The 20,971-nt window shown below is 37.0% G+C and overlaps 1 protein-coding gene across 12 annotated transcripts in view; it reads right to left on the bottom strand.

The window, feature by feature from the left end:
• The window catches only part of RBMS3 (RNA binding motif single stranded interacting protein 3), a gene marked incomplete at its 3' end in the record, with an annotated part of 624,952 nt that overhangs the window by 236,664 nt on the left and 367,317 nt on the right, over positions 1 to 20,971 (bottom strand). For all 12 annotated transcript variants that reach the window (XM_084902493.1, XM_084902500.1, XM_084902503.1 and 9 more), the window contains exon 5: positions 6,070 to 6,227. In XM_084902493.1, the coding sequence (XP_084758619.1) occupies positions 6,070 to 6,227 (158 nt within the window). The remainder of the gene's footprint in view (positions 1 to 6,069; positions 6,228 to 20,971) is intronic.

The following is a 20,971-nucleotide window of genomic DNA, read 5'->3' as shown; positions in this document are numbered from 1 at the left end:
GGCTAGAAGTGACCAGTGGTAATATTCAAACTGAAGCCTGATGAAAAAATGATTCAGGCTTCACGAATTGAGGTGGTAAAAAATTCAAGAGCTACCTACAGTTCACTACTACAATTACAGGCTAGCTGTTCCCCTAATCATTCTTTTAATAATGCTGGTGGCACTGTGAACTTTTAGAGGAAGAAACAATTTGTGAACCAACAATAGTTGGGATAATGCTACTGTCGATTCCTCCAATGTCTCAAAATTGGTTTTTCCTGAAATGCTATCTTCCTGCATATTGCTTTAGTAAAAAACAAACCTACAAAAAACTTAAAAGCGATTTCATTGGTTTACTATTAAAAAATTGGGGGGGCGGGGTGTGTGTGTGCAGAGTCCTAGCTGGTTTGGCCTAAGAATGAATTGTCCCAGGTTTGACTCCAGTCAAGAGTACATGCCTGAGTTTTGGAATCGACCCCCAGTAGGGGGCATGCATGAGGCAGCCAATCAGTAATTCCCTCTCATCATTGATGTTTCTATCTCTCTTTCCCTCTCCCTTTCTCTCTGAAATCAATAAAAATATATTTTTAAAAATTTAGGGGGGAGCAATTTGCATCAGACTCCATTCTAGATTCTAGGAAAGACACTAAGAAACATAAGGCTTGGCCTCTACCCTAGAGGAACAGGAAGAGAGACAGCTTCATGATAAGTATAACTTTGAGAAAGTGGGACAGTGTGATAGAGGCATCAACAGGAATCCACTCCATCTGGAAAAATATCTAATAAAGAGGTCTAGCAATCTGAGTTTTTAAGAGAGCCTCCTGTTGATTCTGAGAACCTATGCCCTTAGGCTCTCACGTTTTAGAGAGCATCAGAGACACCTGAAGTGCTTGTTAAAAACCCACCGCTGCACCCCACCTACCCCCCACTCATTGCTGATTCAGTCTGAGGTGGGGCTCAAACATTTGCATTTCTACAATTTCCCAGGGTGTGCTGCTGTCCTAGAAAGGACACTTTGAGAACCATTGTCCCAAGGCATCCATTGCATGTATTCCATTAACTTCTCTGACTAGCTATAGCTATGTTCTATCTTTGGAAGAATTCAGAAAATAGTGACTCAAAGTATTTCTGTTTTGTGGTTCAGAAAGTGAGCTCCTGATAAGAAAGGCTGAGGAGGAAAAAGACAATATTTTAGAAGCCAGAAATGTGTGCAAGAGTTAATTCATGTATGATCAAGTTAGTTAAAGCAGTAGCTGCAATTGTTTGAGAAAATGCAGAGCACATATTAAACTGTGGGGAAGCAGGAATTTGGGCAGGTCTATTTACATATGCAATAGCCAAAATTCTTTTCTCATTCCATCAAACTGGTAAATCACATGGGATCCTGCTTCTTAAAATTTCAGGTCTAAGGTAATGGAGAATGAAATACTTATTTTGTTTCAGCTTCCTGGCTTCTTACAAGAGAGGCAAGTCAGATTTTCTTGAGATTTCTCAGACATGAGAAATCATTGGCTTGCTTTGAACCTAAGATTTCCTTTACAATCCACGTGCCACTTTATGAAACTGGAAAACGCACGAGTTAGAGTACAGAGACCTAAGTTTCAGTATTGAAATGCAACCAATAATTCATATTTAGAGTTCAAAGTTTTAAAAATTACTTGGGGTTTAGTCATTCAAAACCTTCATAAAAAGATTAATTATGCAATCTATCCATCCAACAATAAAAAATTTTACTTCAGTAAATGTACAATCCAAATGGGTGAAGACATAAAATAGTGAATTCGTTATGATCCTGATAAATGTATTAAAAACACACAAGACACAACTTTGACAAGAACTATAACAAGAGAACTTAACTTTGTCTAAAGGCTAGAGCTGGAAATCAGTGAAGTTTTCTTTAAAGAAAAGACTTGTAAGCCTATATTTGAAGGGTGAGTAGGCAGAAACTAGCGGAAGAGTCACATATAATAATGGAGAAGGGCAGCTTATGTCTAGGGAGGGAGGCAGGAAGACAGGCTGGGAAGATAAGCCATGTCAGAAATAATGATGTCAGGGATAATGATGTCGGAGGTCTGAATCCAGTTACTCAGACCATATGGGAAGGAAATCAGCAGGCCTCTGACTTGATCAGATTTGCATTTTTAAAGAATCTCTCTCGTGGCATCTATTAGTATATGCAAAATGCACTGAAGGACTGAGAGGATACATTCAGAGAAGATAACATAGTAATTTGAAATTCCCATCCTTATTCAGTTTCAAAAAGAGAAAAAAGAAATTTATGGATTTTTACTATTTCGTGACAACACATGCTGTGATTATAATTTTACCCCTTACAGTGTGCATCACGCGGTTCCGCACATAAGGAACATATTCTTCATTTTAAGCAGACTCAACATGTGCAGAGAAGACACAGATGAGAGAAATGAACAGCCCGGTCTTTATGTTATGCGCTAAATTGTGTCCCATGCTCAGATTCCCATGATGAAATCCTCACCCTTTACAGGATGTGACTGTATTTAGAGACATGGCCTTTAAAGTTGTCCTTAAATTAATATGAGGTCAGATGGGTGGGGTCCTATCCCAATCTCTACTTAAGAGGTTAGTACTCAAACAAAAGGGAAGGCCAGAAGAAGACATGGAGAAGAAAGCCAACTATAATACAAGGAGGGGAAACCAGACCTGCTGACATCATTATTTTGGATGACTGGCCTCTAGAATTGTGAGAAAATATATTTTGTCTAAGCCACCCAGTCTGTTTGTGTTTTGTCCTGGCAACCCTAACAAACTAATATACTTAATGCAAAAAAAAAAAAAAAAAAAAAAAAAAATCCTCTGATTAAAAAAAAAAATCGTCATAGATATTCTTAGAAAATATATTCTTAGAAAAATTCTTTTGTTGATTTAAAAGATGTTCATTTCTCAGCAGGATTACAAGGGAAGGAGAAATTAATTTTCCAAATAGAGTTCTTTGGGGTGCGAGAGGTGGGGGTGAACCAAAGGAATGTGCTTACTGTGTGAAGCGTAACAGTGATTACAGTGAACTCCCACACTGGTCAGACTTCCAACTGCAGGTTATGCACTACTCAAGAATGACTACATTGGCAAAGCAGAGCTAATCACACCATTTCCGCTTTGACCATGAAAACCAACTGTTAACAGCGTTCTGAAAACTGATGTTTCATGCATACATTCAAGTCTGGGAGACTTTCCTCATTTTGCCCAATTCTCTTCAAAATCATCAAACATGTACCTTGCATATATCTACTGGTCTACTATGTGTAGAACATTGTGAGGCATATAAAGAACTTAAAGGCATGGTTCATGACCTCTGGGAAGTCAAGACAGAAATCAACTAATATTTACATTACAATTTGCTATCTTTCTTAAAAAAAATTTTTTTTAATTGATTTTTGAAAAGGGGTGGGGAGAGAGAGATAGAAACATCGATGACAAGAGAGAATGATCGATTGGCTGCCTCCTGCATGCCCACATTGGGGATTGAGCCCGCAACCCAGGCATGTGCCCCTACCTGGAATCAAACCATGACCTTCTGGTTCACAGGTTGATCCTCAACCACTGGGCAATGCCAGCCAGGCTGCTATCTTTCTTAAAAAAAAAAATGTCCCCCATTTTACCCATCTCTACCCCACCCCAGGCCTTCACCACAATATTGTATGTGCCCATGGGCTATACATATATATATATGTATATATGTATACATTATTAAGCTATTCCTGTCCTCCCACAGTCCTCTTCCTGAAATCTGTCAGTCTGTTCCATGCATCCATGCCTCTGGATGTATTTTGTTTGTCAGTTTGTTTAGTTCATTAGATTCCACATGTATGTGAGATCATGTGGTATTTGTCTATACTACCCAAAGCAATCTATAAATTCAATGCAATCCCTATTAAAATACCAATGGCATATTTCACAGACTTAGAACAAATATTCTTAAAATGTAAATGGAACCAAAAAAGGACCCGAATAGCCTCAGCAATATCAAGAGAGATGAACAAAGTTGGAGGGATCATAATACCAGATAACAAACTATACTACAAGATCATTATAATCAAAACTGCCTGATATTGGCATAAGAAAGGCATACAGACCAATGGAAAGAACAGATAACTCATAAATTAACCCATACCATTATGGTCAATTAATATTTGATAAAGGAGGCAACAGCAGACAATGAAGTAGAGATAGTCTCTTCAATAAATTGTGCTTGGAAAACTGGACAGGTACGTGCAAATAAATGAAACTAGACCACCAATTTACACCATACACAAAAATAAAATCAAGGTGGATAAAATACTTAAATATAACTTGCAAAATGATAAAAATCCTAGAAGAAACCTAGGCAGCAAAATCTCTGATATCTCACAGAGCAGTATTTTCACCAATGCATCTCCTAGGACAAGAGAAACAAAGGAAAAAAAAATAAACAAATGAGACTACATCAAACTAAAAAGCTTCTGCACAGCAAAAGAAACCATCAGCAAAATGAAAAGGGAATGCACTGCCTGGCCAGTGTGGGTCAGTGGTTGAGCAGTGACCCATGAACTGATAATCATATGCCTGGATTGCAGACTAGATCCCCAGTAGGGGTTGTATAGGAGGCAGCCAATTGATGATTATCTGTCATCATTGATGTTTCTCTCTCTCTTTCTCCCTTCCTCTCTCTGAAATCAATTAAAACATATTACAAAAAAGAAAAAGAAATGGGAATCCACTGTATGGAAGACCATGTTTGCCAATGATACATCTGATAAGGAATTAATTTCCAAAATATAAAAAGAACTCATATAATTCAACACTAGGAACAGAAACCATTCAATTAAAAAAAAATAGACAAAGGACTTGAATAGACATTACCAATAGATAAAAGAAGAAATGTTCAGCGTCACTAATCATCAGAGAGATGCCAACAAGGGTGGGGGGACATTAACTGGGGAACTTATAGGCATATAGTCATTGCCCATGGACACAGACAATAGTGTGGTGAAGGCCTGGAGTGTCAGTGGAAAAAGAAAATGGGGACATTTGTAATACTTTCAACAATAAGATAGATGATAGATAGATAGATAGATATAGATAGATAGATAGATAGATAGATAGATAGATAGATAGATAGATAAAACTCCTATCATGTGCTGTCTTTCAAAGTGGGTTTAACAGTAGATTTGAAATGGTTTGCCAAATGATGATAGGGTTTGTCACAGTGGACACTCCTGTCTACAATGGACTGACTTTCAGATGACACTAACATCCATCCATTCATCACGGGAAGCAGCGGGAGACATGCTCACACCAAGCCATGGAGACACAGCTTTTCCTTTTCTTGTGAGCTATTGAACAGTTTCTTTTTCTCTGGGGTTTCTTTAGCTTTGTTTTTTATGAAGGCACAGCAGGTATAACCATTTTAATTCTGTTCCTGGCTAAGACCCTCCTTTATAAACATTCCCTTAAAGTTAAAGTAAAAACGTCTTCCTTTGATGACAATGAAAAAAAGTGCCATCTGCTTTTTCTTCTATTTTTCTGTTGTGTAAAACATCAAAAATCACACGGCAAGGGCCTCTGAGATGCAGATGCCCTCTGGACCTCCTCTTTCAGTTTTGTGTTTCTTCGGACTTCCCAACAAGTCCTGTTTCTCTATATGTTTCTTCTCTTCTCTCTTCTGCAGACTGAGAAATGCTATCATCTCATTCTTTGGAAATCAATGCAGAGCCGTCTGGATGCTTTGTTCACGCATGGCTCTTTAGCTTTGGGGTACAGGGCATTTATTATCCCTAACAGAAATTGGCAGCATCTGATTTTGTTGATCTATAGCCATAGAGATGCTTGAGAACTCAGTATGCATATCATTACGACTCCAGACACATATAATAAACATTCGATGTACATATTTTAGAAAGCACAACCAATTTATAATTACATTGGGATTCTCTGTCTTGAAGCAAAAATACACAGAATAAATTTGATAAACTGATTTTAAATTTTCTATTTCGTTGGGCCCTAGTGCTAGAAAGGCCCCAGAATTAAGAGGAAATGATGAGGAAAGATAAATAATATACAAAGCAAGTGTTTTACCTGGCAAAGCCAACGCCTCGGCTGACTCCGTTAGCATCTCTTAGTATTCTTGTAGAAATGACGTGTCCAAAGGGTTTCAGCATATTCTCAAGTTCCTGTTCATCCATGGAAATGGGGAGATTTGAGATGTATAGGTTTGTTGGGTCTTGCTCTTGTTGCTAAAGGAAGGAAAGAAACAAATGCAGTAAGTTCTAAATATTGAGAAAATTACTGCACAAATGGATAAACTTTTGATTAAACTGTAACTGGGCTCTACTTCAGCATGGTCTTGAAATTTCTTTCACTAAGGGAATTGCTTTTCTTCACTGAATTCCCTTCTTGCAAGAATGTTTCTTATAGAAACAATATCATCAATGAAAAGCAACTTTTCTGCCCAGCTTTCCTTAGAAAAGACTAATGAACTTTTATTGCAATTGAACTCAGGTAAATAAATAAATTCTTTTTTATTACTACTATTAGAGTCCCAGTGCATGAAATTCATGCACTGGATGATCCCCAGGCCTGACATGCCATCAGGGCCAATTGGGTCCTTCCAACTGCTGGCCAGGGCCTTCCTTCCCCTGGTTGCATCGTTTCACGCTGCCCCTTGGTGGTGGCACGTCATAGCAGGTGGTCAAACTCCCAGTGGGTAGAACTCCCACCAGAGGGGCAATTTGCATATTAGCCTTTTATTATATAGGATTTACTTTTACTGTTACCACTCACTTCTAGTTGCATTTACAAAGTGCTAATAATGTGCTAGGCATTGTTTTCAACTCTTAATATGCATTATTTCATATCCTCAATATTGCCCTAGCTGGTTTGGCTCAGTGGATAGAGTGTCTGCCTGTGGTCTGAAAGGTCCCAGGTTTGATTCTGGTTAAGGGCACATGCCCGGGTTGCAGGCTCGATCCCCAGTAGGGGGCATTCAGGAGGCAGCTGATTAATGATTCTCTCTTATCATTGAGGTTTCTCTCCCTCTCTCTCTCTCTCTCTCTCTCTCTCTCTCTCTCTCTCTCCCTCTCTCCCTCTCTCCCTCTCTCTCTCCCCCTTCCTCTCTGAAATCAATAAAAGTGTATTTTTAAAAATTCTCAAATTGTTACTATTTTAAAAATATATTTTCATTAATTTCAGAGAGGAAGGAGAGAGGAAGAGGGAAAGGGAGAGGGAGAGAGAAAGGGAAACATCAATGATGAGAGAGAATCATTGATTGGCTGCTTTGTACATGCCCCATACTGGATTGAGCCCACAACTCTGGCCTATGGCCCTGATGGGGAATCAAATCGTGACCTCCTTGTTCATAGTTTGATGCCCAACCACTTAGCCACACCGGCCAGGCAATTGTTAGTGTTTTACAAAACTGATCCCTACCTTGTCCAAGTTACACAGCTAGTAATTACCAAAGCCAGGCTGAAATCTGCTCAAGTTTGGGAATCACTGCTCTAGACCATCCATGAATATTAATATGCAAATGAATTGTGATGCCTATCATTTTCAAATCCAGCAACAATCATGCTTAAGTAAGTTTTGCTTAATAGAATGGGAAACCAAAGAACTTCTAGGATTATTTCTATGTACATGAATGTTCTCTTTCACATAATGAATTAATAAATTGGAACTTAGTTGTATGTATGACTCAAAATAACCTGAAATAATTAATTATTAATATTAAAAGATATCAGTTATATCATTGAACCATTATACTTTAACTAAAACAGCCTTAACTTCAAGAATAAGTGAGATTAAATGGGAAAATAGAAATCCTGAAGTTTATAGGAAATGACATTATGTAACAGTAAAATATCTTTTGTAAAGACTTGGTACCATATGTTGCAGGAAATTTGGAAATGTATAAAATTTGATATTTTATGCACAATGAAAAAACACAATACACAAGATTCCAAATATTATTTAAGATCAATTAATAATTCTGGTATGAAACTAAAATCCACTATTTTTAAAACAGCTTTAAATATTTAGATAGGCCATGATATTTTTAGTTAGCATTAAGATTAATAAGATCTATGATTATGTTCACTTTTTAAAATTTATTTTAATAAATATTTTTATTGATTTCAGAGAAGAAGAGAGATGGAAAGAAAAATATCAATGATGAGAGAAAATCATTTGTTGACTGCTTCTTGCACATCTCCTATGAGGGATCTGGCCCACAACCCAGGCATGTGTCCTAACTGTGACCTGTTTCATAAATCAACAACTGAACCACACTGGCAGACCATAGGTTCATTTTTAAACATAGGTTAGTTTTCAAATATTTATTTACCACCACAGAAAATAGTAAAAATAAACATATAATCAATCAGAAAAAGACAGTACAACGTATTTAGCAATAGTGTAACTCTCTCTCTCTCTACACACACACACACACACACACACACACAAAGTGGTATGTTCATAGAAAGTAAAGAGAGATAATATTATCTTTCCCTCCTTTCCTAAATTATAACGACCATGATTTGTTTTGTGGTGTGTGTTTTTGCTGGGATGGTGAAAAAAAGAAAACAAAAGAAAAAAAAAAGTGGTGGTTTAGCCCTAACGTGATTTTCTCAGTGGATAGAGTGTCAGCCTAGGGACTAAAGAGTCCCGGGTTCCATGGAATCCAGTCAAGGCACATGCCCAGATTGCTGGCTCAATCCCCAGTAGGGGACATGCAGGAGACAACCAATCAATGATTCTCTTATCATTGATATTTCTCTCCCTCTCTCTTCTTTTCTGAAATCAAAAAAAATATGTATTTTAAAAAAAGTGGTGTTTCAGGTTCATAATAATGAACCTCATGCACATACCCAGCATTTATTTTTAATCTTCACATTGTTACTCTAAAGGTAGCTGGGAAACTATCATTGTATTTATTGGGCGATGAGAAAATAGCATGAGAGACTCATCATTTTGTCCAAGGACAATCCAATAATTAGTGACAAAGTTAGAACCAGATTTAACAACCAAGTTTCCCATCTGCCACTCAGTGTGCTTTCCACCAGCCCAATGTTTCCCAAGCTTCATTCATTTGCATATCATTTTAGAACATTCTGCCAGCCTTGTGCTATTATTTACATAAAAGTTTGTGTGTGTGTGTTTTTTATTTTTAACTCAACATACCTTTGGGCATAAATAAATTTATTTCAAAAGATAAGTTTATGTGGGTATCATAACTTGGCATAAACAGATTACTGTAAAAATAGGGAACAAACCAATGTTATTACATCATATCTATGATGTTTGTTTGCAGAAGGTTTTGACCCCAGTGGTTGACTCTTTCTAAGTAACAAATGAGATTTGTAATTAAAAGAGGTATCAGAAGCCGATGAGCACCAGACAGAGTCTTTTTTTCCTTCTGGGAAAAACAATATTTGAGAAAGAAATAAAAAAAAAAAAAGAACTTCCTTATGATCTGATTTTTGGATCCTAAACACTTATATCAACTCAAGTTCCATGAGAGACAAATACATGTCACACAACTTGGGAATTCCTGCCTTCACCCAGAGCTTCCAAAAGAGTGGGCTGCAACATGTGGCAGAGCCATGGATAGAATAAAATTTGCCCAACATTTTGCTCTTCTGTGTCCTTGATCAGGCTAAATAACCATAAGCAACCAACAACATGATGCAGAGTACTGTACAGGTCTTTTCATTTTCTGTAGACAGAAGTGCACCGATTTGTCCTGATTAAAATCCATTTCTAATTCCCCAAGTGTAGAATGCATGGCAGCTTTTCAAAATGTTGTGCAATAAACATGTAGAGCCTGCTACATAAGGGATCGCCCAGAAAGCTATGTTCTGAATCCAAATTCAAATGGTAAGGCCAACTCATTAATTTGTGTTAAGAGAAACAATAAGACATTGGACAGTATCATCCTTTAATTTGAATTCACAGAAAGAATATGGTGTTGGACAGTTATTTATTAAGAAATTCTGTCCTTTGAAGTGCAGTATTCATGTTGAATATATTTGTTGACTTGAGCATAGATTTTAATTTCTAAATAGAATGAACTTTTGAGTAATACATACATTCACATTTTTACTTTCAATTTTATTTATGTATTGGGTGTAGATAAATAGATGCTGACTTAAAAATTCTTTGGCACCATGAACCAAAGAGCACTTTCCTCTGAACTTTTCAGTGATCAATGCAATCTTAAAGAACTTTTAAAAAATATTTTGACCTTAAGTGTTTACGATCATTTAGCTCCGGAATGGATCTACGAGGGCATTTTAACCAATCTGATCAGTTCACAAAGAGAACAAAACAGAAGCGAGAGAAATGGGTATGACTTGTTCAAGGTTGTCCAGCTAATTAGTAACACATGAGAAATAGAAACCATGTCCGTTTATACCTGGTCCAATATTCTTACCAATTCATGGCACTGCCTCTGCTCATAAAATCCAATGGCCAGTAGACAGCACTTTGTGACTCAAGGGAATATTAGTACAGACAGAAAGAAATATCTTTGAAGTCCTTGTTTTAGTAACTTGTGCTTATTCATCAATTGGCTTAAGTTACAGAGCTAAGGATATGGAAAAATAATAAAGAGTTCCTAACCTTAGCCAGCATTTCCTAGATAGTCACTCAATGAATACTTTATAGCATATACTAGTTTATAAAAGTACGTCACTGCAATTTACACATCTATTACATTTAATTGACCCCATAAGTAATTGACACCATAATTCCCCCATTTGTTCTGTTTCCACATATTTTTCATCCGTACTGGAATTTCTTGATTTATGACTTAGTTTTCTCAAAAGATGGTGAAAAAGTTAGAAAAATACCATCTCTATTGTTAATGAGAGTAGACACAAGTCATTTCACTCAAGAATGTGTAAAGTTTTTTTTTCCCTTAAATGACTTCACTTTTCGTGGATTTTTCTGTGTATGCAAACTGCCAAAATAAGATTTATTAGCACTCATTTGCTTTTTAACACTTTAAAACAACTTCAGAATTTCAGACATTTCAAGATAGCTAAGCAAATGAATACAAATAAAGGCCAAAAAATTGTTGCCCACATCTAAGACAAGGTTATGTCTGGGACTATGTTTTGGGGTATGCATTATGGTTATTATACATGATTCAAAAAAAAAGGTGATTAAGAGAAAAGTATTTCAAGATAATCTACTAACACACACGTCTGACAAAACTACATTAATTATTCAGGAAGCAGTTATTGGCATTAGAGATTTTAAAACAACGTTTCTCTGGCTACCTGGCGAGAATACCTATTTTATTTATAATCCGTCACAGACCAATATTCGTGCAAAATACAATAGAAACATTAATAAAAATAAAGTTAAAAGATATGAAATATGCAAGTTGTAATTTGTATTATTACGTTCAATGGACCAAAATTACATTTAGATTAAATGTCATGTTAGCATAAAATCGCTATAAAAGGTTTAGAATGCTTACTCTAAATTTTTGTGCTTATTTCCATTGTGGGCAAGTACCATTTGGTGAACGAAACTTGAAGTATCCCTGTTTTAGGGAACTATATTCCTATTGTCCCTTGGTCATATAATACTAAGTTGTTAGTTTTAGCTTATTTTATATACTCTCAGGTGCTTTTTTAATCACAAAATTGTGTGTAACCAATTTATAGTCATTTTTTAACTATTAGGTAGACAAAGCCTTTATAAGATGAATTATCTTCAGCAGTTATGATAAAACATGCAGAAAATACCCTGGGGAAGTTTGAAACAACTCTAAAGTAAACATATGACTGTAACACTTTAAAAATACCGGTACTCATACACTGAAGATAATACAATTATTATTTTACATAGGAAGAATTTTATAGTATTCAATGTGTTCCAGGGTTATTTTATTTCATATAGCCCCTTATAATTACCTTATGAAGTAGATAGGGCAAGAGTTATTATTTCCATTCTACACATGAGAAAGCTGTTTCTGATATCTTAAGAAGATTAGCAAGGTCACATGGCTAGAAGTAAATAAATGACACTATAAATCATATTTTTTTTGACTCTTGCTCTTGTACTCTTTCTACTACACTACACCATCTGGATATTGCCTATAAATATTACTTTTCATTGGATTTCACCTGTAGAAAGAAAAAAAAATCAATGGCAAGACAAAGGAGCAATTGTTCTTAGTGGCACAATCTATTTTAAATGTTGTAGCAATTTAAAAGTTATTAATAAAAATTAAATGTTTTCTCTTGGCCTGAAAAAAGCAGCAGAGTCAGAGCCTCTTGTATTAATAACAAGCTGAAAGGCATCTGAGGTTTTAGAACTAGTTCAAAACCAACTTTGTAAAAAGATGCCCTCACCCTCTAGCAGTATTCTCAGCATGTGGGCTGCATGGCTACAGGACATACAGCACCTCTAGCTGAGACCTGGAAGCAGCCTGCCATTCTGGTCAGGTTTGCTTCAGTATCATGTGTGTAGGATGGTTAATTCTATGTGCCAACTTGACTGGGCACAGGATGCCCAGATATTCGGTCAAACATTATTCTGGATGAATCTGTGCAGATGTTTCTGGATGAGTTGAACATTTGGATCAGTAGACTGAGTAAATCAGATTGTCCTCCCTAACGTGGGTGGGCTCCATCCAACCAGTTGAAGACCTGAATAGAAAAAAATGGTGGATCCTCCCCAGAGTTAAGAAAGAATTCTTTCTGCCTGATGGCTTCCAAGCTGGGCCACTGCTTTGCTCCTGCTTTTGGACTCCAACAGGAACATTGGTTCCTCCTGGGTCTCAAGCCTGCTGGCCTTCACACTGGAACTATGTCACTGGTTCTCTTGGGTCTCCAGCTTCCTCACTGCAGATCTTGGGACTTGTCAGTCCCCATACGTATATGAACAGATTCCATATAAAAAAAAAATCACACACAGACGCATACATATACATGGTTTTATTTCCCTAGAGAACCCTAACTAATACAATGGGTTGATTTTGTCACATCTGTATTGCTATGATAAAGTAAGACACAGGCTCGGCTCTAACCTTCATACTACGACTTCTGCGTTCCCTCGCCACACAGCCATGGCCGTTGAGCAGGGAAAGAGGTGCACAGCCTTCTCCTAAGATCAGTGCTCTGGGAGCACACCTCCAAGCTAACGCATTAAAGAGCAAAGGAAAAAAGGAAAGGACTGCCAGGAAGGAGGCTTTCATCCTCATCCCTAAGTGGTGCGAATAAATGTGTGCTCCGTTTGCTAAGCAGAGAAAGGGGCCGCCCTATGTTTTCAATTGCCTTCTCCCTCCACTAAAAGTCAGGGAGATTTCTCCTCCCCCAGTTTCACATGGTGCTAGAATTAGAGGCCAACTACTAGGTTTTCCTCCCGAGGCACCAATTAAAATAATTTTCTTGAAATAAACACTGATAAGAACAATTTCTCTAAGAAGCACATAGTTTAAAAAGAAACATTTAATTATTCCCAATGTAATGCAAGCATTGGAGGTTGGAGTTCACATCCTTGAGTTCAATAGGAGGGTTTAATTTTGAATAATAAACTCAGCAGAGCCCTAACTATGGAACTATGCTGAGTGCTCAGGTCAATCGGAACCACTGGTTCTTTGAGCTGTTCTTTAAGGCTGCTGTGAGCTCTTCTAGATCAATTGAGCAGCCTCAGGTTGAGGTGAGCAGTGAATGATTGAATGGGCCTCTGGGGTCTTTATAACTGAATTTGCATTACCTGTGGTCCTGGGACAGGTGGCCAGATTGGATTCCTGGCTTTCCTTGACTTCTCCCTCCACATGCACCTCATGAATTCGAGCTCAGTATCACCAGCTATCAGCCCTGACGTGATGGTGTCCCCTGTGAGAAAATGCTAAATTAACATTTTACAATATTGAGATCTCTCTATAGTTTTATTGTAATATATTACTATATCACAAATACGTCTGGTGTTGCACTCAGGGTCCTGACAGTAATAAATGAGAACAGGAAACAAAACTATAGAGAACTACTCAATATTGTAAACAAATCATGCCACATTTTCTCAGCCTCTGATTCACTTCTCTGAAGTGGCTCTTCAGGAATATCTCTTTTATCAGCCCGCTGTGAACTCTGGGATGGAAAGTTGTTGATAATGATTTGTTGATAATGACCACGATCCTCCCTCAAATAACTGGAGTTATGAAAATGACATTGAGTATAACCACAACTTTATTATGCTACCCTACTAAAACCATCTGGAAGAATCATTCCAACAACATATCAATATTGAACAGATACAAATCGTTTTCATATTTGGTATATAAAGAAACATGTCACTTAGATGTTAAAAGGTATTAGGGACACAGAGTTCCACTGAAGGGCAATCATTTTCATTGTATTCTATGTCAATGACACCCCTAGAACATAGCACAAATGGTGATCCATGGAATTACACAACAGAACACATGTGGCAAACACTATGTCCCATGAAATTAGAATACCCTGACAAAAAAACAGGACACCCTGTTAAATATGAATTTCCTATAAATCAAAAACAAGTTTTTTAGTATAAGTATGTTTCAAATATTGCATGAGATATATTTATATGAAAATAATTACTGCTACATAGGATTAACATTATTAAGTCACATCAATTATTTATTGTAAAGATTCATACCATTATCATTTGATGACACAATATTAACTCATATTCATTTTATGCTTACTATGTGCCAAACACTATGATTGAAAGTTATTTAAATTTATTGTGGTTTCATTCCTTAAAATAATTCTTGAGGTAGATACAGTGAATGTCCTCATTTTACATGTGAGAAAGCTATGCAATTGCCCAAGGGCCTATAGTTATTAAGAAATCCAACTAGAATTCAAATTCCAATCTATTTGAATCAGAGGCCTGAGATTTCAAAATAAGTGCAGTGTATTTAATAACTGGCTCACGACTTTTTCTGACAGGTCAAGGTGAAGGAGCTACCACTGGATGGATTCATAGAGATGTTCAATGTGTAAATCTACTTGACAGCACAATTTACCTTTTTAAGTCTGGCAATCACTTAATCGTACTGAGGGAATGAATTAGCAAAAGAAGACCCAAAGTTAAATCTTACTTACAAGGCCAGCTTGTCAAAAATAGAAGAAATAAGTAATATACAGTTAAAAATCACAGCGCTGTATACAAAACGTTGCTATTACATGGCATTTTTGCTTGAATCTCCTTTTATTTTAAAATTGTCCAATGTCAATTTCACAAGAAACTGTCTTTTTAAAGACATGCACATTTCACAGGTTATAGAGGAAGAGGAAACACTTTTTAAGAATCTGGCTATACATTGAATGCTGTTTGTCTAACTGAAAGATGGCATATCTTCGGTTTATTTAATTATAGTCTTTCCAAAAGAGCCAAAACAAGCTACCAAACATTTAGTGGCTTACGATCCTTAACTTCAGTTTGGAGAAAATGTGCATGAGTGTGTTTGTGTGTCCATGCTCATGCATAGTTCATGATGAAAACCAATTTATTAATGCAAGAATGCAGGGGCAAGTCCGGAGAGGAAGCTTAGGAGGTGCTACTGTCACGTGTCCATTTCTTGTATTTACATTGTGATCCTGGCAGAGGAATAGCAAGTGAAGGTGCAACCTTGGGTTCAAGGTGTTTAGATGAGATAAACCAATTTGTCTTTTAAGAGAGAAACTTCCATCACCACTGTCAGCTTTTATGAGACACATATATCAATTGTAAACTGCTCAAAACTCAGACGTGGAAAGAGAGGTAAGTCTTATTCTTAATGTGCCTCCACAATGAGCTAAATGATTCTACCAAGATGGCCTAGAAGGTCAATGAAAAAGGAATGCCTGCGTCTCATATTTCCCCTCCCTCTAGCTCTAGGAAACTTCAGTAGACTGGCATGCTTGAAAAATTGGAGGCACTTGGGGTCACAACACTAATATGAGTCAAAGTCACTTGTTGATTTGCACATTTTGAGTCCAGGCACTTTACTAAATGGACCATCCACTTATTTTTGACATCGTTGCTATTGACCATTTATTTATTCACTCACTCAACATTTAATGTTCTCATATATGTCAGCCACTGAGCTAAAATCCTGAGGATACAAATGTGATAGGACGATGATTCTTGCCTACCATAGAGAGTTGAGTCTAGTGGATAATTTATAACTACATTTCAATAATAAAGAGCCATTTCTCTTCAGTCAGTACATAGTATAGTTAAGAATGTAGACATTTGCCTTGTAGATTTTCTAATAGTCCATCACCTGAAATTTTATTTTCCTCAAAATGGTGATGAGATAATATCTAAATTATTTCTAAAAGGTTTCTGTTATATAATAAACATGAAAATTAATTCGAAGTATAAAGAAAAACACCCTAGGATAAGTTAAGCCTTAAGACAACTTGACATTTCAGTTTGAGCTGACCTATTTACATATTTTCATTTCAACAAAAATAATTTTATTGATAAACCTCAGGAAAATATCGAGTAGGAATAATATATGATCAGATAGTAATATGGATGCTCTGACTTAACTAGTCAGTTATCTGATATTAACTAGTTATTAACATTTTTCACCAAATTTCCTAAACTTTAAAGTGGACATAATAATACTAATAACCTCAGAGTGTTACTGTGAGAAATCAATGATCCAATACATTAAAAGTTTAGTAGAGTTCCAGGTACATAGGGAAAGCTCAGCAACTCATTTTATACTTATGACTAAATTATAAAAATAATTTTATAGCATTTCAAAAGGGATAGCTGCTAACTACACGTAAGTCACGTTCATAAATAAAATGATTGCTATTTAGAATCTTTCCCATTGAGTTCCTCATAGGTGCAAACTTAGTAGACATTCTATTAAGTTATCTGGAGACGGGCATATTAAACTGATGATAAGATCCTAAAAATGTGGCCACTGTGTTAGCAAGAGAATCTAGGAATAGGATGTGGGGGGGGGGGGGGGAGAGAATACTGTTCCTATCATTCATGAGCTAAAACGATTAATGCTTTATTACTGGGCTCATTAATCAAAACTGTGTGATTTTTTTTTAAAGGAGCAATTCCACTGTTCAAGTCAATTAGCCTAGCAGAGAAAGCTATTATACCAAAGAAGCTACAATGTTTTTCAGACTTCCCTGGGAGTATTTAGAGTATAAAATAAATGCTATTATTCAGAAGATACCGAATTGCTAAGCTTCTTAAATTCATACAATTGGGAACCTGCAGTACATTAAAATGCTGAAACTCATTAAGAGTCTTTTTTCCCCTCCCAGCTTTAGAGTCATTGGCATTCTCGGCACAGTGAAGAACAATAAAACACTCCCGGCTTCCAAGGATAAAGGGACTGGCCCTCCTTCAGCTCCACTTCAATGAATCACTGAGGCAGAACTGGCACCTACCCACTGAGACAACGGTGCTTCTGCTGGATTACCCTAATACCTGAAAAGAACTGCAAAAATTAGCTAATATGCTCCACTGAGGGGGAGAGAAAAGAGCAGCTGGTTTATATCCATCATTTATCTTTACCTCATTAGAGCTCTATTCAAAACATTGGAGCATAAATATACAAAGTGTAAGTAATGATTGTAACCCATAAAATAAAATAAGAATCTATGAGTCTCTTCTCGTACAAGTGAATAACTGAATAGAGGAGGAGTTCCTTAAGGTAGAAGGCAATCTAATAAATGCAGAAGGGAGACTGGAATTGCCAATCACCACTTGGCAACCATAATAGTAATAATGGGATAAGCAGTTGAGATAGTTGAGTAATGCATAGATCAGTGATTCTAAAACAGCACAATTTTGTCCCCCGAGGGACACTTTATGGAAATATGTGGAAAGCTTTTTGTTTGTTATATCTCAGTTGAGGGGGTTGCCACTGGCATCCCAGAAAACACAGAAAAGCTGCCTAATAAGGAAGAATCATCTGGGAAAGAAGGCACCTGTCAGGCCAAGGTTAAGATATCCTGGTACCAGGCCTTTAAAGAAGAAAAAATATACATCAGATATCTATCACTGTATGCTACTATATACATTATAGATTTTATCTAAATACTAGGGAACCAATGCAAGAAATTCATGCACTCGGGTAGGGGTGTCCCTCAGCCTGGCCTGCGCCCTCTCACAGTCTGACTGATGGCTTAGGCTCATTCCCCAGGGAGAGCAGGCCTAAGCTGACAGTTGGACATCCTTAACACTGCCATGGAGGATGGAGAGGCTACCACCACCACCACTGAGCTCTCCAGCTGTCAGCCTGGCTTGTGGCTGAGCAGCGCTCTCCCGGTGGGAGCACACTGACCACCAGGAGGCATCTCCTGCATTGAGCATCTGCCCCCTGGTGGTCAGTGCACATCATTGTGACCAGTTGTTCTACCATTCTGTCGCTTTGCTTATTAGCCTTTTATTATATAGGATATATAATAGATTCCCAGCATTGGTTTGGTTATTTTTATTAAGCAGAACTTAAATATGTACAAACATTTAATTATGGGATATAAATGCCTCTGTTTATAGCTTGAATTGCAACTATTAAACCAAATAAGCTTTAAAAGTGCATAAAAGCAAAGTTGCATAACCAATACAATTTAATTAAAACATTAATTTAATATCATGGATGATGATGTTTTGCCAAATCTGAATTGTCACTTACAACGTGAATATGCTGCTGACTGCATACAATATCCAATAGTTTTGAAATTCACAGGTTACATTTTTTTTGCCACATGACATTCTGCTCCTTCCACCACTTCTATCTACTTGGATTACTGCGAAACCTTCATCTGAGCTTAGCTTGCCAAGTCAACAGCATTCATTTGGCTTGTAGGCATCATTTACTGATTAGGTCTACCTCCTCCTTTCCCCATTACCCTGAGACAGTGACACTAGGTCTCCTTGGCATTGTATGATTACAGATGTACAATAAATACAGGCATAGGCAGTGGCATCATCTCATCAACCAGACCTCAAACAGGCTCTCATACATTTTTTTCAGACTGTCATAGAATGGAATGTCCCAAATTTATAAATTCTCATAGAGAACTCAGGAATTCTTTAAAATTATTTTCACAGATTCCAATGATTAAATGATGCCAATACAATGAAAAACTGCTCTGGATTTCCACTTCTGATCTGGTTGTAAAACTAGAAGCATTGACGTAGTAGCTATACATAAGTTTATATACATGGAGATTATATATATGTACATGCAAGTATATGTGTATGTATGTATACAGGTACACAAACACACGTGTGTATACTCTGCAGTTCTGGACTAGTAAATTCAACTCCCAAACTCTTCATTTCCTTGTCATTTAAAAGAAGGCTATGGTTACTACCCTGTTTCCCCGAAAATAAGACAGTGTCTTATGTTAATTTTTTCTCCCAAAGTTGCACTAGGTCTTATTTTCAGGGGATGTCTTATCTTTCCATGCACTAGGTCTTATTTTTGGAGGATGTCTTATTTTCGGGGAAGCACGGTATATAGTCACTATCATTATGAGGATTAAAGAGACACTTTATAGATGTGAATATCTATGTCTTCTCTTTTTTAATCTTAAACTGCTGTGCCTGCCTACATTTTCTTCTCAAGTAAATGGGAAACAAAATTAAGCACTTGAGGGAATAGGTAACTGCATCAATTTCAGAAGCTCATATTAAAGAAAGCATTAAATCAAAATGTATCTATTTACAGGTGATGGTATTTAATTTACTATCTCTTCTGTAAAAACTACCTGGTTAGCATACAGGAATTCAGGAATCAAAAAAGATGGGTAGGAAGGGCAGCAAGAACTGAAATCTTGACTTCCTTTTATTTCTTTCCACCTCCCTTTCCTTGTGAATCTTTAGAAATCACCAAAGTAAGACTTAACAATGGCTAAATAGGGCAACATTGGCACAGAGAAGAGACTGATGCATTTCAGATTCACTGAAAAGAAAAGCAGTATAAATTCATAGGACTGAAGACATTTCCCAGGCAGGTGGAAAGTCCCTCAGGAAGAAAAGAGTTTCCTGGCTCCAGGGAAAGCAAAAAGGCCAGTGGGGCTGGGAGCTAGGGGGCAGTGATATAGACTGATATTGGAAAGGTACAAAGAGGCCAGATTGAATAGGGTAGGGTAGGCCATGCTGTGCCCACATGCAGGGACCTGGAGATTATGTTCTTATGTGCAGTAGGACAGCATTGAAGAGTTTAAGTGGGGAAAGACATGGTCTGATTGATTAAGAAAAGAAATGTTTATAAGAGAATGGAAGTTAAGCAAAGGGGCCATGTTCCTGTTAGCTGGGAAGATGTTGCATAGGTCAGGAGAGGGATTATGAAAACAACAGCGGAGATGGCACTATTAAAAAGTCGGTTAAAAAATTCTATTTTTCAGGTAGGCTGCCTACTTTCTGATAGCTGGGGTGTGAGGCTTTTGAGAAAGGAGGTGTCAAGGATGACCTCAGGGTTTTGACATTTGGGTCTTCACCCACATGTTCACTGTTTATTGTGATAGAAGACATGGCTGACTAAGAAATCTAGAATTCTCCTTCGGATATTTTAAGTTTAATATTAGACATTTAGGCTTGTGATCTGACTCATTTAGTTTTAGTTAATAATAATAGTGATAATGTATAAATGTAAATACTCTGGAACTGTGGCATATCTTACATCTGGTTTTATAGGCTAGCTTGGTCAAACACATTGATATATTATATATATAAGCAGATAAGGAGAATAACCTCTTTGCCAGCCCAGGAATGCACACATTGGATCATAACATATTAAGAACCAAGGGATGATAACAATGCCCAAGGTTTTCTCAGAGGACACAAAAGACTTACCCAAGGTCCCAACGCAATTTTGTAGGTGAAAATTATGTCCTCCCTGCATACTGAACTCAGGTTCAATATGTCTATCCTTATGAAAACCTTTCAGATTCTTATAAAAATATTTTCACAGTGTACATTTTGTTGTAGACCCTTGAACTCAAAGCATGGT

Source organism: Pipistrellus hanaki (assembly GCF_964339955.1).
Source record: "Pipistrellus hanaki genome assembly, chromosome: 13".
In the NCBI taxonomy this organism is placed as follows: Eukaryota; Metazoa; Chordata; class Mammalia; order Chiroptera; family Vespertilionidae; genus Pipistrellus; species Pipistrellus hanaki.
Note: the sequence above shows the minus strand (reverse complement) of the source record. Positions and strands in the feature narration are given on the sequence as shown.